General features: G+C 39.0%; 1 protein-coding gene across 1 annotated transcript in view; it reads right to left on the bottom strand.

Annotated features, from left to right (window-relative positions):
• Positions 1-4,169: 4,169 nt before the first annotated feature.
• The window catches only part of ell (elongation factor RNA polymerase II), a 39,075-nt gene continuing 25,554 nt past the window's right edge, over positions 4,170-17,690 (bottom strand). The window contains exons 5-12 of the mRNA XM_056256372.1: positions 14,643-14,884; positions 14,101-14,225; positions 11,241-11,331; positions 10,467-11,010; positions 7,740-7,806; positions 7,417-7,588; positions 6,605-6,649; positions 4,170-6,515 (exon numbers count right to left, since the gene is read on the bottom strand). Coding sequence (XP_056112347.1) covers positions 6,399-6,515; positions 6,605-6,649; positions 7,417-7,588; positions 7,740-7,806; positions 10,467-11,010; positions 11,241-11,331; positions 14,101-14,225; positions 14,643-14,884 — 1,403 coding nt within the window. The 3' untranslated portion in view covers positions 4,170-6,398. The remainder of the gene's footprint in view (positions 6,516-6,604; positions 6,650-7,416; positions 7,589-7,739; positions 7,807-10,466; positions 11,011-11,240; positions 11,332-14,100; positions 14,226-14,642; positions 14,885-17,690) is intronic.

Here is a 17,690-nt window from a genome sequence, read left to right as displayed (position 1 = left end):
CGAATCGGTTCTTTCGAACAGTTCTTTTCAAGGAATAATTTCAAACGAGTATTTTGAGTCATCAAATAGTCATTGGTGTCCCATATGCATTTAGCCTACATATCATGAGTGAAATGTTTTAATTAAACGTTTCCTCGATTGCTCAAACCGTTTCCTGAACGGCCAATCCGTTAGCGAATCGCTCACATCGGTTTTAGGAATCGGCTCAACTGATTCATTGAAAAGATCCGACTGACATGAACAATTCGCGCGTGCGAGTGTAACCCACAGATCGTACCAACAAACCCGAAAAGAAAGGGAGAGTGAAATCGGTATGTATAAAACTAGAGGGGCGAGGCGTCTGTTCTCTGACACACAAACGGCGGGGATTTCTCCTCGACAACTCTCTCACATTGGCTGGGTAACGATGACACGGATCAACAATTAACCGGGCAGTTTGAATCAGGATACCGGTGCCAATAACCGTTGACTGGGCGGGACGTACCATTCCCCCCCCCCCCAGTGCATGGACCGAATGCAAAGAATTCATGTTTACCATCAGGATACATTTTGTGGGCCACTGCTTTTAAATGCAGTTTGAAGGTGATGTGAAACTAATATTTAGCTATCTTTTTAGTAATACTTTTTATTATTTTTTTGTTAAGATTTGAGAAAAGAGACAAAGTTATTATAAAGTAGCCTAATTCAACATTACACCCCCCCCCCCCCCCCTAAAATGTATCTATTTTATACCAATTTATTTTTCCAACTCTACTGTCAGATCAAAATTTGCCACAGACACATTTAGAGTGACTAAATCGAACCAGAACGCATAAATCTACATTACCAACCATATCAAAATATTGATAAAAGCTATACTACTAAAATAACACTGACTACTTCTGGAAACACTTTCAAATAAGTCTGATTTTTTTGGGAACTGAACTGATTTAACGATTTGTTCAAATCATTCAGACTTCCCTAAATGTACTTTTAGGTTTTAAAGTGAAAAGTTTCTGCTAACTAATGTGACTTGTTGCGCGATATCAGATTCTTGGTTGTGGACGATTAAAATGTCTCCACGATCTGCTTTTAACAGTGTATTCTCAGTTGCAGTATCTTTCAAGTCTTATTGGGTACTGCCAAATACACAAAAATGTTACACAAACAGAGTTGGTTGTGTCTAAAGTGAAAGCAAACATTTGAGAGATTAGATGCGTGCCGGTCTTAAAGTGACAGTAGCCTAATAGTAATAGGGATAGGCCTAGTTCACCCCAAAATGAAAATTCTGTCCTTATTTATTCAACATGCACTAATGCTACATTTTTCTAAATGTCATAATCATTTGTTTACAAACAAGTATCCATTACTTCACTAGACTCTCCCCTGTGAAGGCCTCATCGACACGACAGCCATCGACACTGATCCTCAACAAACCCGTCTCCATACCGGCGTGATGTCTCCGATTCTCAACCAGATGGAACTGGATAATATTCTGAATGTCCAATCCAATCTGACCTATAATGCTGGCTCAATCATAAACTGTTGGTTCGTGGCCAGAGGAGAACTGTGGGCTGTAATGCCCAGTCACTTGCGAAATAGTAAAACCAGCGTGAAAAACAATTATAAAATGATAAAAGTGATAAAATCATGAATCATGATATATTTTTGCCATATCGACCACCCCTAACCTGTTGTTATTATTAGCCTACTATTATTAAATATACATTTCTGATTTAGATTGTGGATTTCTCAACATGAATCACGGCATATTAAAGTCTTTTAAAGATATACGGCTACTGAATTACTGCACAAAGCAAAAACATGTGTAATCCACCATAATACTCTAAAAGTTGTTGTTCAACCAGTGACAAACAGCTTGTATATGTATAGCAAACCCATCCCAAACATGGACTCGAAGCTATATTAAAAGTGCATTCCCACAATCTTGAGGGAAATGTAAATGTGGACAATTAGAGTGCAATTTGTGGGCCTAAGCAAACAGGAAGGAAAGTCTTAAATCTTGAGGGCGTCTTCCAACTGTCAGGGGGTTCGGTGTGTTGTAACGGGATAACGAGGACAGGCAGGGAGAGACCCAAATAAGCCAGGAACGAGAGGCTGGCGCTGTGCCAAACTGAACTCGCTGACTCTCATCGAGCTCTCCTAAAATTGAGGCCAACATAGCACCATGAAGGCAGCTGAGGATTTCACACGACATTTCCCTTATAGTATACATCCAAACGTGCCCTCTCAGAGTTTAGTAGGCCAGTGTTTATAAAGAACCAGGGGGTTGAGTGCCAATAAGGCACAAAAAGCCACTAGACGTGCAGTACACGTTATGATATTTCCAAACAGATATAGAATCATTATGCTGATAAACTGACCTACTGGCTGTAAATAAAGGCACTACAACAACTTGATAAAAAAACAAAACCTGTGCTGCCATCTAGTGGCTTTTGACCGAACGGTCTATGCATTTGTTAACAACAAAACGAGCAAATTGAGGCTAATTTTAAAGGGACAGTTCACCCCAAAACGACAATTGTCATCATTCACTCGCTCTCATGTTGTTCCAAATCTCTGAGTTTCTTTCTTCTGTTGAACACAAGATGATATTTAGAAAAATGATGGTAACCACAAAGTAAATGGTAGCCATTGACTTCCATAGTATTTCTTTCCTACTAAGTCAATGGCTGCCGTAAACTGTTTGATTACCAACATTCTTTCAAATATTTTCTTTTGTGTTCAACAGAAGAATCTCATACAGGTTTGGAACAACTTGAGGGTGAGTAAATGATGACAGAATTTAAAATTTTGGATGAACTATCCCTTTAATGGATGTAGCCGTAGGAAATATCGAATACGAGTTGAACATCACAACAAAGTCGTAAATACAAGTTTACGAGTTGGAGGCGTGTCAGTGGGTGCGCGATGACGTCACTTCACCCCCGGAACACGCCCCCGCAGCCGAGTGGCAAAACTTCCTGCAACATGACTGGCAAAACAAACGATTATCATATTAAATTAAAGGCAATTGGACTCGACAGTAATCCTTACAATTTACCAAAGAACCAGTGGTCCATGGACATTAACATGTGGCCAGGAATCAGGTATCCATATGTGCCTGATTTCGACGCCTGGGAAACACAAAGCAGCCTATGAACGTTTTATCTGCTAGACAACACTATAAATACAGTTTTACTATAAATGTAGGTAGATCAAAATCTAGATGATCACTTAGATCACTGTTATATTGCCATATCGCCCAGTCCTAAAACTTAAAGCATGATGGAATTATAGACATAAAATTATAACTTTAAGCTTTTTGGAAACGACGTGTAGCCTACTGGACACTTGGTAGTGCTTCAAGATGGGATCAAATTGACGAGGACATCATATCCTAGTTGTTTCTATATATTTTGTAGAAACTTTTAAAGTTATCTGGAGAACTGTCATGCAGTCTAGCATAAGGAAAACTGGATTTATCTAACATGATCCAAACATCCCCCACAAGACTTATCATAATGGATTTTTCTTTTAATTAACGTTGACAAAAACTTTACATTTACGCAGAATATAAGATGGTAAATATTGAATTGATTTGTCAATACAAATTATGACCTTGGGTATAATTTTACCCATGTTCCTGGAGGGCCACCACAGCCCTGCTCCAACACCCATAGTTTTCAAATAATTCTAAGGGACTTGATTAGCTGGATCATGTGCGTTTAAAGTTAAAAGCTAAATGGTGCAGGGTGGTGGTTTTGCACCCCAGTTCTATAGGTATTTAGCAGTGACGTTGTCAGGCTGTTTTTTTACAACATAGGCTAAATAATTGATGATATATATATATAAAAAAATATATAATAGTATTGTAATAACAATATAATACATCGGGAACTCCCGATGAAGGTCGTGAGACCGAAACGTTGCCAATAAAACATTTTTATATTACTTGCAAGTACTGATAGTGTGCGGGAGTTCCTTATTTGTAGAACTAGAGTTTAAAAACCCAGCTGTATTTTTGGGTAGTTAATTAAGAGAAGGTACATCTCCATCTTCCTCCAAAGAACGTGACTTGAACGACGTAAACTACTTCCCAACTCGTAAATACAAACTTCCCAAGAGAACTTGAACACACCCTAAGAAACATCATTTGGACACACAAAATAACACTTCAGAATAAAAAGCAAGTTTTCCAAGAATTTTATTGAAATACCAAGATAAATTTCAGTCCCGGTCCCTTGTTATTTCAAAAAGCGCGCTTTGGGTTTTAGCGTTGACATCGCAAGCCTTCGTCCCAAAAGCTCCTCCCACTCCCTTTATTTTTCATTTCTCTTTTGCTAAAACAGCAACATATTTCATCTGATGCAAACCTATACAACAGGTCATTTGGCACATTTCCCCCCCGGTTGTCTCGACATTGTTTGAAGAGTCGTAGCAGTTTCCAATCCAAACAAACGGCATTCGTATTTGTCGTTGAATTGTTTGCAGCATTTTCAGACTGTTTCTTCGGGTAACGTAAAAGACCGTGATTACAAAAATAATTCTCACGACTAAATATTTGTGGTTTACCTGGTAAATTTGTGATTGAGAATTGTTGATTTAAATTTCTCAATTGCTTTTAAACAATCGATTCAGAAGAGTCAAATTTGGCTTTATTTCAATTCTTCAATTGCGCTCCTAAAAATCGCAACAACTAATGCTGGCCAGGTAAATTCGGGGCAATTTGAGAAGTATTTGGCTTCAAATGCTCTTGAACATTAAACAGCAGTGTAAAACTGCTCTAAACACTGGCCTTTACCCTTTTTTTATGTCTTCAACAGTCAGAAAGCATGCATACACAGACAGATAGACAAGGCAAGTGTCTCCTTGCAACAAAACCCAGGTAAGAGTAACAGCAAGAAGCTGAGCAAAGTGCTGAATTTTAATATTTAAACATAAAAAGAGTTCAGATATCAGAAGTACAACTGATGCTTCAACAGGACCTGACAGGTGATCAACTTGTGGTCGAGCTTCCACGAGGCGGATGCCACAGTAATGTGAGGAGCACGTCAGAGGCTTGTAATGGATCCTCCACGATGAGATGCCTTAATGGAATTTAACAGTCATCTCGTAATGAAAATACTGTCTGAAATGGTCAAACGCCCCACAAATACTCAGTATTCAAGCAAGCATTGAATTGCTAAAGGGTTCAGACAGTGAGCGAAGGTTGCGTTTCTGCCGTTTTGTCTTCACCAACCAGCCCATTGGAAACACCATAGGGCTACATTAAAGGGATACATCCACCATTTTCTGGAAGAATACCAAGTAAGTTTGGCCACAGACGTGATGTTACCGTCACACTCGTAACTAGCAATATTGGATCACTCTAGATACCTGAGGGACGACGCACGGCTCACGTGAGGCACAATTTCGCAAGATTTGCCTGCACCTTTTACAACCACACCGGATTCATGATTCAATATGATGAGGGTTGTGATAAAGCAATATTTTTCATTCAAAAGCATGTGATATTGCAAAAAAGTGCCGACACTGGATCGCTACCCTCACTCCTGGAATGGCAAGTTCATCCGTATGGAGCTTTACCATGGCCGTCGCTTAATACTGATTCTGTCAAAGCCTCTAAACAGACGGTGATCTTCCTCGGATAGGCATCGGATTCATGTCCATTGCACGTGGTCTAGCGCATTGCAGCTAGATAGTGCCGTTTCAGACACTACAACACTCAAAACAAAAAAGAAAATGGGGAAAGTGTACTGCGATAGGGATCTCTTGAAATCCAAGGCAGCTTTTGCATAAAATACTGACTGATTAAGGAGATAAAGACCAAAGGGACGGGACAAGATGTTTAGCACTCAATCTGAGGAGTGTGAAATCATAATCGGACTGATGTATGCCTATGGAAGACCAAAAAAAAAGGAAAAAATAAATATAAAATAAAATATAGTTTATCATTAGGACCTTCCATTTTAGTACATACAGAAAAATAATATCCACTTAAAAAAAATTCTCTTCCTTTTTAGAAACCTTAAACTATTAGAATCTGGGAATGGCTGTTGGTTATCCTCGTTCGCAACGCCAGGAAAAGAGCTTCAAAGAAAGTTTTTCCTTTCACACATTCGAGAATGGAAGGGAGCTGGCAACCAATCCCATAATGCATTAGGCTACACAGGTAAGCATGGCTGAGTATGCCCATGTCCCACATCCCATAAATGAAATTCATGGGTCTGCATTGTCCTAACTAGAGCACTTGGCCAACTACAGAGGGGGGAAAAGAAATCAGTTTCGTGGCATTTTACATTAGAGCAACTTGTTTTTAGAGAAAACCAAGAAAAGAAAAAAAAGAAGAAAAAAATCCAGAGTTTGTTTCTTTTTCTCAAGGGAGAAAGAAAAAACAATGAGACAAAATATTGTTATTAGTGCCAGTTTTGAAGTTGCTGTTGATCATATTCTGCTATCAGTTTTTTAATATGTGCCAGTTTGTTGTGTAGATATTCACAGCGGTTCTTCTCTTGGCTATAGTTTGGATTAGTCTGTGAGAAAAGAAGAGAACGTGATCAGTATTTTAAACGCAAAGTATTATTTTTTTTTACAAAAAAGGTGGAAGAGACTGTCGGTTTACCTTTTTGATTTTACGATACTCTTCAAGTATCTGGTTGTGGATTGTCTGTGAAAAGGAGAAACAGATATTTTCAATGATGTTCCTGCTTTAATACAGTAGTTTCAAATGTGTAATAAGACCAGACAAACAAATGAGTTAGAAGAGAATCTCTATGATCAGCTTCTTTTACTAAATCAAGTTAGCGCCCAATCCTGTTAGCGCTTACAGCACAAAGTATGATTGACCAAAGTAGTAGCGGTCAAAAATCCCCACCTCCTGTTCAAGACACTCTACATACATTTCCTCCCTTGTTTCTGCCGTTTTTGTTGTTTTGTCAAACCATGTTGCTTAATTTTCCTAGCCAGATCTGGGAACACAGTTTTACAGCTATAATGCAAATGGCAGCTGGCACCTGACCTGCAAGTCAAACTGGCCGCAAGCCAGCGGGATAACTTCATTATTGAGCCCTATAAAGGATTATGACTACGTGCAGGAGAAATAAATGATGCCTCACGACACTCTGCTCTGGTTATTTAACATGATTGCCTCTAATCAGTCAGATGATTGTGTTGTATATTTCATTACTCTCCCAGACTAGATTGGGAGAGGCAAGGAGAAGAAAAACAGGAACAGTTTCCAATTTATCAAGATGTGAAGATTACAGTAGGACCCTGGATGAGTCAACTACCCTCTTTAATTTTTCATTTTCCAGAGGAAGACATGACTACTGGGATCAGACTGGGGGGCGACAGCATATTAATAAAAAATGAGTTGTAATCATATGCGTGGATGGATGCACTGCATGTTTGGTATGGGATTTTCAATAAAGATACCTTGTACTTGTCTGTGCCCTGCTGGAGTTGTTTGAGCTCGGAGTCGAGTATAGTGAACTGTCGGGTGATGCCCTCTATCCGTGAGTGGAGGCCCCGGTACTCGCTGTACTCGGAGTTGAAGTCAATCTTGTAAGTCTGACGTTGCTCTTGCGAGCTTATCACTGTGTATTTTCTGTAATAGGAAACCATGCGGAAAAAACATCAGTTTTATAAACTTCATAAAAGTTTAATGTTGTTTTCAACTTTTTTTTTTAGAACAAACCTGACGCAAAAGCTAAGTGAAAAGACTGTTCCAACTTGAAAATGTACAAAGAGGTGCTTACAATAAATAGTCTGTTGACTCTGATGAAGATGCAGGAATGCTGGAGCTGTTGCACGTTCCGTTTAGACCTGAAAAGAAAAAAAGAAAAGTGATTTCAAGGACAGTTTTATCCTGCAGACTAAGGGACAAGGACAATACGCCATGACGTCAGTCCACACTTATGCTGGGAGAGGAAAAAAAACTGCTAAAAACAATCTGAAGAGGGATGTGCAAAACTATACATTTTCAAAACAGACTAGTTGGAGGGATGTTCGCACTCATCAACCTCACTGGTTGACTAGGTCAGTTGTTGAACTAGTAAGTGGACTGTCTTTTGACTTTTCAACTTACTGACTAATCAGAATTGATGGACAGTCTGAATGACTATTCAACAACTAGCTTGTCGGCTATCTGAACTACTATTTATATAATTAACCTCACTAACATACTTGTCGGTAGGGATGTTACATTCTGTGCCGACGCTTCGGAGCATGTGTCGAGAAATCCCGGGAGATTTCAGTGAAGCGCGTATCGAGGCTTGTATCGCTTTAGACCAATGACGTCATTGATTGCGTCCGAAGCCTCGCTTCGGCCTGACTGGTTCAGGAAGCGGTTCGAATCTTGCCGTGATATTTCGAGAATGTATATAAACCCAGCCACTTTCCAGTTTTAGAATAATAATATCGGCCGTCCTTCCTATTATGACCAAAGTATTGATTTAGACATTTGATAGTCCCATATTTCAAGCTGTAAGACTGGGAAACTGGTTGAAGCTGGAAATTAACATTTGGCCTTGTAAGAACTGGTTGGAGACACTGTCTTGACCACATGGTCTATTGAAACAAAGGAACTTGCTGAAATAGCATTCGACCTCCCCCTCACGCAGTCTCACCTGATTTACATTTCACCCAGTAACAGCTAAAACTCACATAAGAATATATATATGGTTTAATGTGAATGATTATCATTGAGTATTGTGTTTAGTACCATTTTAAAGGTCTCAGGGTGGCTGGTACATATGTCTCATTTCCAAATAAGTAAAACAAAAGGAAATAAGGGTTTTAAGAGTTTAGGAATAACTGGCACACAAAGGAATGTGGTCTCTAGGCACTCCCAAAGGTGTAAATTCATGAATGCTAATTTCCACTGTCTTAGCGGATGGTAAAACTTCCTACCCCCAGTAGTGGTGGGGGAATACAGTAAATTTCCACTAAACTCTAGTTTTACATATGAAATGAGGTCTGGCTATTTAATGGAAGGCAGCAAGGGATCGTGGCTTTTTCTGTATCTCAGATAGCCCGTGGATGCTGAGTCGCCGAGACTCAGCATTCATGTATTTCATGCCGGGTAAAAGATTTTCCTCTTTGTTCTAGAACATTTGATGATTTGCATTGATTATCTTTCAATTGATTATGGAATTGTTATAATACATTTACCTGACATAATAAATTGTTATATTTGATTATTCTAACAGACTTTGACTTTATTTTCATAGGAGTTAAAAGGAATAGTCAAACATTAACGTATACTTAATGATGCACAGATATCATTGAAAAAACACTTTCATTTTATGGAGTCAGATGAAACGAGTTAATACATAAGACAAAATATATTATATTTAATTAAAAAATCCCTTTGCCATTGGAAAAGACGGAACGCGTGTTGAGACCTTCACCTCTAATCGAGGACCGCAGTTGGCTCGAATTAGACGGACTTACAAAGCCAATACGTTTATTACACAGTTATGTTATACAATCATTATATACCACCAGAAACTACACATTATATTTATATAAATAGATTAGTCTATATGGATTTATTTTTCCACCATTATTTCTAAGCCTTAACTGGTGCAAAATACAGTGTAGGCAGGTCATCTGTAATGTATCTGCTTGTTTTCCACTCTTTGACCACCAGGTGGTATTGTGAGGAAATGAAGCCTCGAGAAATGAACCCTTTTGTGAACCACTCGGCTGAAAAGCTTCAATGGGGCTTCAACTCGCCACCCCTACTTGTCGGTTGTTAGATTACTTATCAAATATTCGATAGATTGTTTGAATGACTTTCACTAATAGACCTTGCTAACAGGCCACGCTAGATGTTGGGACTATTAATCAACTAGTTGGTGAGGCGTCTGAATAACCATTTAGCTAATTGCCTTCACTAATCCAACTAGTCTGTTGTTAGACCATTAATCAAATAACTGATGGGTTATCTGAGCGACTATTCAACAAATCGACCCCACTAACAAACTAGGTCGGTTGTTGGACTACTAATCAAATAGTTGGTGTGTTGCCTGAATAATTATTCAGCGAATGACCTCACTAACCCACAGTGTCAGATTTTGGACTAGTAATCGCCTACTTGAATAGATGTTCAGACAGCCCACACCACCAATTAATCGGCCTCACTAACGACTAGGTTGGTCGTTAGACTAATTGACTAATTAGGGAGTTGTCTGAACGATTCCGCTAATTACTTCACTAACCGAATGCGTTAGTTGCTGGGACTACTTTTTGTTCAATTGATGGGCCTCCTCTACGACTATTTAACTAAACTTGGTTGTTTATTAATCAACTTTTTTGCCAAAAATACTCTTCAAAATACTCAAGATCCAAAATCTAGTCTATAATCTAATTGAGATTATAGACTAAATTCAAATGGGACAAAAGTTCACCTGCAGCATTCTGAGGTGCTTTGACATCATAACCCTTGACATTATAAATTATTCAGAGAAAGTAATCCGCACCTGTCCTCCTATCGCTTGTTGTGACATCACAGGTTTTCCTCTGATCCAAGCCATGGTCTTCAACTCTCCTCTCCTTCTTCATGTCCCGCTCTCGGTCTTTTTCCTTAGACTTGTCTTTGTCCTTGTGTTTTTTTGACTTCTTCTTAGGCTTGCCATGCAGTGAGAGTTGAGCGGTCCGGGTCTGAGATCCGTCCAGGCTGCTGTGGGTTGGGGACATGGGTCCCAGAACTTCCTCTTGCGTTGTGGAGCGAGGGGCGAATGACGGGGGCTGACTCAGTCTTTCCGCCACTGCCGCCTCCAGACTTTCACAGTCTCTGCCGTTGGAGTCGTTGCTGACATCCGAAAGGGGGTCAAAGGGTCGGGGGATCTCCAGCGGAGGGATTTGAGAGCTCGACGACGTCTCTGCCGCTTGAGAACTAGAAGAGTCCTTACCATTGGATGAGCTCAGTTTGCCGTTGATGAGCCCTGTAGACTTGCTAGCTAGATGCGATATTCTGGGTTTCTTATTGGCCAGGGGATCGATGAACTCTGCTGCAGGTCGTTTCTGTTGGCCACGAACAATGATGGTTCGTTAAACTGGGATGTTATTAAATAGTGATTAAATGTTTAGCAGTTGTTTACTAGTAGTGCATCATTTTGATGAATGATTTGATGTAAGATAAATGTGGGAGCAGGAAAGGATTAACCCTTACATATTTCCTCATAACACAAACAGATCCATCATAAAAGTACTATTCCAGCTTTGACGGGTCTAAAACGAGGCAAAAGGCTGACCTGAGAGGGTGAGCTGCTGGCTGGCTCTTTGTGCGGGCTGACCGGGCTCTCCACAGACACAGGGGTACTGCTCTGAGGCTTACACAGTTTTCTGTGGAGAATGTAAGACAAGGAATCATCAGTTTAAAAAGAACCAAGGAACAGCCTCAGTGAGATCAAAAGAACCTGACTAATCCAGAAAAGTGCTGCAGACTGTGCTGTAAAATGTTTACCTTTAATTGGTTTGCATGTATAACTCCAGAAAAATAAACTAAAACTGAGATATTAATTATTGAAGCATAGCACATCAAAATATCTCTGATAAAGACCCATCTGAACTTGTCTTGCAATTGATAAGCAATTTATTGAGAAGCAGATGGTTATGTGAATATCGTGTCCACAACATTGACAATTCCAACTAGTCCTCATGAAGACAGAATACGATGAAGCTGTTTAAATGTCACTTTGGCAAACGCATTACTGCACTAAATACATTTAAATGGCATAGCAGGAAAACAAATGTACTGACCAAAAGAGTCTTGGAAAAAAAAAGATTGACCAACTTGTGCGACATATATCATCAGTTAAAACAACATGTACATCGAAATATGGCCAGTGTAAATACATTGTGTCAATATATCGCAATACAAAAAGCAACAATATGTACCGTGGATAGTGACTATATATTGTGTATAGTTCACCCAAAATAAAAATTAATGTGTGAGAAAAAAAATTCAAGTTTAATAGAATTTTGGTTTTCATACTACATTAAACTACTATAATGTTGAATATAAATGTAGCTATAATATTGCAATGGGGGAATATTTGTGGGTCCTGATAATGCCAAATGTCTTATGCTCCCAGTAAAAAGTGGCCTACATTATTTTAAATATATCGAGTCGGTGAACGAGTGCAAGAATATTCTTCTGAAATAATTCTGTATTTATTTTCAGCTTCAGAATCATGAATATTTTTATTCTGGTGTCACTATTGTCCTTGTGCATTGGGTTTCCAGGCCCCAGTCCAAGCCTATTTATTTACACCCACAATGTTATATCAAATTTAGCATTTTAAATCAACAGTACATTTTTTTCATGTGTCTTGGAGTATCGCAATAATATCGTATCGTGATATTTATCTAATCGTGACATGAGTGCATCGTTACACCCCTAGTAAATACAAACAACTTTGTCAAGTGGCATAACTTTAGTGTCGTTGGTCAGAGTTCTGCGAAACACCACCACAGAGAATGGGCACTCCAATCACGTCAGATGATTTAATTTTCCATATAAATGTGTATTTTAACATCAAACATGGTAACTTAAATGCAAAAAAACAAACAAAAAAACAATCAGCCAAAGTTCATAATGCTGCTTGAGGTCAAGTGCACTGAGGGAGTTTGTGTGCATGTCAACAGGGGGCAGTACGACACGGGACAATGTGTCCCGATAGCAGGCCCCGCCTCCATCAAGGGTACATGGACAGGGGTCTATGCCTGTGAGTAGGTGGGCATGAGTCGCTATGGTCTCGATCAAACTGCGTATGCCCATGCACGGCCTGGCCTTGGACCTGTGCCACCAACACACGGATCAGCATGTGCTGGAATAAGGTTGCATCACTAACCTCCCGACTGCACACAGTCACGGCTCTTACATGACAGCACGTCGTTCAAGACCAGATGGGAAAGTGGGCGGGTGCAAGAGGGGGGTGTGTGGATGTAAAAAGGCCCGTCAGCTGAGAAGCTTCACCACCAGTCTCAAAGTGCAAGCGAGTGTAGTGTGTTCCACACGGGTGTTGGGTTTGTTTCTGGCAAATATTTTCATTTTGTTTTGAACAGATATCACAACACCATGTTCTCCCCGGTCTAGCATGTAGCATGGCCTCTCTAAATTTAGCTTCCAGGGGTCTTACACCAAAATAATCGGGCTGATTTTGGGCCAAATTCTCCCCTTCTGACAATCCTAGGTAAAGTCACGATAATCTTGATGGTTCTATAGATTATTTTCGATGATTTCCCTGTGGTGTGATGTGTGTTAAGAGTGATTCATTTTGCTCGGAAGTCTGAGCCGCACTGATCTCATATCGTAAATCTCCAACATGTTGAATGTTTAGGATCAGAAATCCTGTTGTGTGGGGGGAACCCCGAGGACTTACGCACAGGCACTCTGTAGATTGTCACTTGGAACGAAACTATACCCAATCAGAAACAGAGTTCTTGCCCATCGTCCGCCATCGTTGTATATTAAGTCACGTTTGACCACGAGAGATTTTGCGAGATTGCCCAAATTTTGGATTCGGATATTGCGTGTTGTGCTGTCTTGGTCACATCGCAGCACTCCACACACTATAGGTATAAGTCTATGATTTTTTTTATTTTCAAGTTTGTGGTCTCTCACATTTTGAAAAACCAATAAAAATCTGCGGGCCAGCCTTGAGTGAATAAAGCTGTACGATTACTGAAAAAACAAACAAATTCAAGCAATATTGCAGTTGAAATGCGTTGTGATAAAGAAAGGAGTATATTGTCGTGCTTATGCAAAACACAGGCACATGGCAAAGAATAAATACTCAAAATAATTTTTGCACACCAGGAGTGAGAAATAAAATAAAACAAATCAAGCATTTCATTGCATGTGGCAAAAGAGTCCTTAAACTTTACTGCAAAATGTATATGTATATGTATATGTATATGTATATGTATATATATATATATATATATATATATATATATATATATATATATATATATATATATATATATATATATATATATATATATGTATAACCAAGAAAGTAAAGCAAGAAAAATTGCTTTAAGAAAAAATTCCAAGGAAAAAATGACAGATAATTGAGGGTGGATATGAAAGTCACTGAAGCTTACCGTACAAGAATTCTCTTCAGAATCTGTTGGTCCATCTCAGTGTAACCAGGCCAGTCCTTCTGAACTTCCTTGAACAAACAATCCTTCAATGTGAAGGTGTTGTCCTTACTATTCAGGTTAGCCACCTACACCCAGCCAGGAAAAAAATAAAACACAGCAAAATGAAACAAGAGGCTTAAGTCTTTGGCTCTCTAAAAATAAGCGCTGTATTTCAACACCAGTGTAGAAAAACAAACAACACTACAACAGCGTGCTGACAGCCTCTGTATATTACATGCTTTGGCTTTATGCAGGCCTGAGTTTGTCCGTCTAGGTTTTGACAAATGTGTCTAGGTTGAGCCGTTATGTCCAAGTAGAGTTCAAAAACACGATTTAGAATGGGTCAAACAAACTAAATTAGTCAAACCAAAACCATAACTTTGAAAGAGGTTCTATACTTGCATATTACTTGTACTATTTATTACAGCATGCAGTATGGATATTGCATTTTAGAATATATGTAACAAAGCTATCAATTAGTATTTCTAGTGCTGGTTACGAACCTGTTGCAGGAGGCTGTCCAGTGTCTCCTTGTCCTGAGGAGACAGGCCTTCTTTCGTGAGCCGCACCAGCAGTTCGGGTTTGCGGTAGGGCTTGAGGGCCAGTAAATGCACTAGTCGCTCCCTCAGCGGCCGGGGCGGGCTCTTTTTCTGACTGCTGGAAACGATAATCGGCCTTGAGATCCGCCGCGACGGAGCCACATCTGACACACCCGTTATCGGCTTCCGGATTTGTACACGCTTACCTGAACAGTAAAGGGAAAAAAGTTGGTCAAAATGGACGTTAAACAAACAGAGGGTAGTCTCTTGAATGAGCAAGTATTCAAGTATATCAAAGTAGTAAAGAAATCATTAAAATAGTTCATGTGACTACAGTGGTTTAAATGTAAATGTTATACGTCGCTTCATAACATTAAAGTTAAACCACTGTAGTCACATGACTGTTTTAACTAGAGATGCACCGATTACAATTTTCTAGGCCGATCCCGATTTCCTATTTTTCCTGAAGTTTGACCTGCCGATTCCGATTTCATTTTTTTTAAACCACTACAGCACACACAAATATTTATTTTCCATCTTCTCTTTAATAGAACATAGAATATCCAACAAAAAAAATTTGATATATTTAGCAAACTAAACTTCTGTATGAAAACAGGTAATGGCAATAAAATAATATATAAATATAGCCTTGCAGTATAAAGATATATCACACACACACGCCTATTGCAATCACTTGTATATCAATGGCAAGTTATATTTCTCAAACAGTTCTTCTCTCATCTGACACATGTCCAGCCAGGCTAAACGGGACAAGTGGAGCATGTGCAGGGAAACGATTGGGAAATAATAAAAACAAGTTTAAATGGGTACATTTTCTATAAATATCTTGGAGTCTTCATTTTCTTTTCTGACATAGCCTAGCCTACTTCAGTTCTTGTTAAAACACACCAGACATAAATCCAGAAGGAGATGGGAGCAGGATTTGGGGGTAAGAATAGATTGGGACCTGTGGGGTCAATTATGTAAAGATAGGGTCACCTCAACCTTGAATTCTAGGTATAGATTAATTCAGTTTAATTTTTTACACCAGCTCTACTACACTCCATCTAGATTACATACATTTAACAACAGTATTTCAACCCTCTGCTTCAGATGTGGTACAGAAGGAGGGACATTTTTGCATTCCACCTGGTTGTGTCCTAAAGTTAAGGTGTTTTGGGTGCAAGTATGTGATAGCATATCACATATTCATGGAATTGATTTTCCAATGGATCCAGAGGTGTGTTTATTAGGCAATTTTACCAACTCTAACCTCCAAAACAGACAAGCTATTAAGCTTACTGAAATGTTGTTAATAATAGCTAAAAAATTGCTTTGAAATGGAAAGCAGTCACTGATGTGCCAATTGGATTGTGGTTGTCGGAGATTTGCAGCTGTGTTCCCTTAGAGAAGATCACATATTCAATGTGAAGCAGGGGTGACTTATTTCATAAAATCTGGAAACCCTTTTTGAATTATATAAATATAGTACCACATGACTTGATTGGATAAAGTTAATTTTCTAACTGTCTTACATTGTATCTCCCTTTTTAGTTTATTTTTTATTTTATTTTCCTTTTCTTTTATTGTTGTTGTTGTTGTTGTTGTTGTCGCTCTGTAGTTGTTGCCTTTGTGTTATGTCTGATGTTGGTTATTGTATTTGAAAAAAGCGAAATAAAAGTACAAAAAAAACAAAAAAAAACCCCCAAAAAACCCCCACCAGACATGCAAATTCTGTGCATTTTGGGCACTTTTTGGATGAAATCATATTTTGTCCATCAAAAGTGTGCTTTCACTTAAATTGAGCGCCGCAAAAATAGACTCGGCGCCGAAACCTGCGCTTCACTGTTGCTCACGCGACGCTCCTGCTCCCAGTGTGAATGCACTCATTGATTAACATACACGCCGAGAAAAAAAAAGAAAAAGCGTGTGATGCTGATGTTGCGCGATGTTAATCATGCGGCGCCCGAGTGCATTTGACGGCATAAAACCAGATTCCATGATAAAGCAGATCATGGCCGATCATGTGAAAATCGGCCGATTCCGTTGACCAGCCGATCAATCGGTCCATCTCTAGTTTTAACAATGCAACTTTCAAGGCCCAGAAAAGTAGTAAAGACAAAGACATTGCGGTCTATGGAGGGAACAGAAAGCTCTCGGATTTCATCAAGAAGATCTTTATTAGTGTTCCGAAGATGAATTAAGGTACTTACGGGTTGAGAACGACATAATTGTAATAATTTCACAGTTAATCTCCAAATTAATGTAGAAAAAAACAAAGACAGTATATTTCAAATACTTGTTTAATGGCATCTTTTTTTATGAATGAGGGTCAGTCTCACTAATACTAATACAGCTATTGATAAACTTCAAACAATCCTCACATGAACCCATAATAAATGTCATATTTACCTGTGCCCTTCCTGTCTAACATTTACAGAACAATATACAGAAATTGAATAAAGTTATCAAACAGCCTGCACAGCATAAATTAGATTAAATATAGACTAATCATTATTAAAGATACAAAAGTTCTTTAGTCAAGAGCAGTTAGTGATTTTCTCTGATCCCTTTGTTCTTTGATTAACATTAATGACAGAGAGAATTAGTGGCTGGTGTCCCTTTAAAACCAGCCGCTGCTGCACGATATCTCGCACGCTCCTCATTCACTCAACTCTTCAAGTTCATTTTAGACTATTTAACTCAAGACTGCTCTTATGTTATGAGGATACTCAACAAAAACGGACATTTTGGCATAATTGTGAGTGTTACTGTTCGTTCAAGCCAAGTTCAGGTTCAAAGTATTTGCACGAATAAGACTGGGATCATATAATGTAAAGCTAACCAAACGATACATTTTTTTTTACGGATGCTGCGTTAATTACGTTAAATGTTTTAGCGCGTTAAACGTGTCAGCCACTTCTGCTGGAATTTGCACGTTCCCATTTTTCTGGTCTAGTTTTATTCCTGTTTTTCCTGCTGTACAAAATGCCTGCGTCACCTCCGCATCAC

This window comes from Rhinichthys klamathensis, unplaced genomic scaffold (genome assembly GCF_029890125.1).
Source record: "Rhinichthys klamathensis goyatoka isolate OS25496 unplaced genomic scaffold, OSU_Roscu_1.1 h1tg000127l_1, whole genome shotgun sequence".
Taxonomy (NCBI): Eukaryota; Metazoa; Chordata; class Actinopteri; order Cypriniformes; family Leuciscidae; genus Rhinichthys; species Rhinichthys klamathensis.
This window is presented reverse-complemented; position numbering and strand designations above follow the sequence as displayed.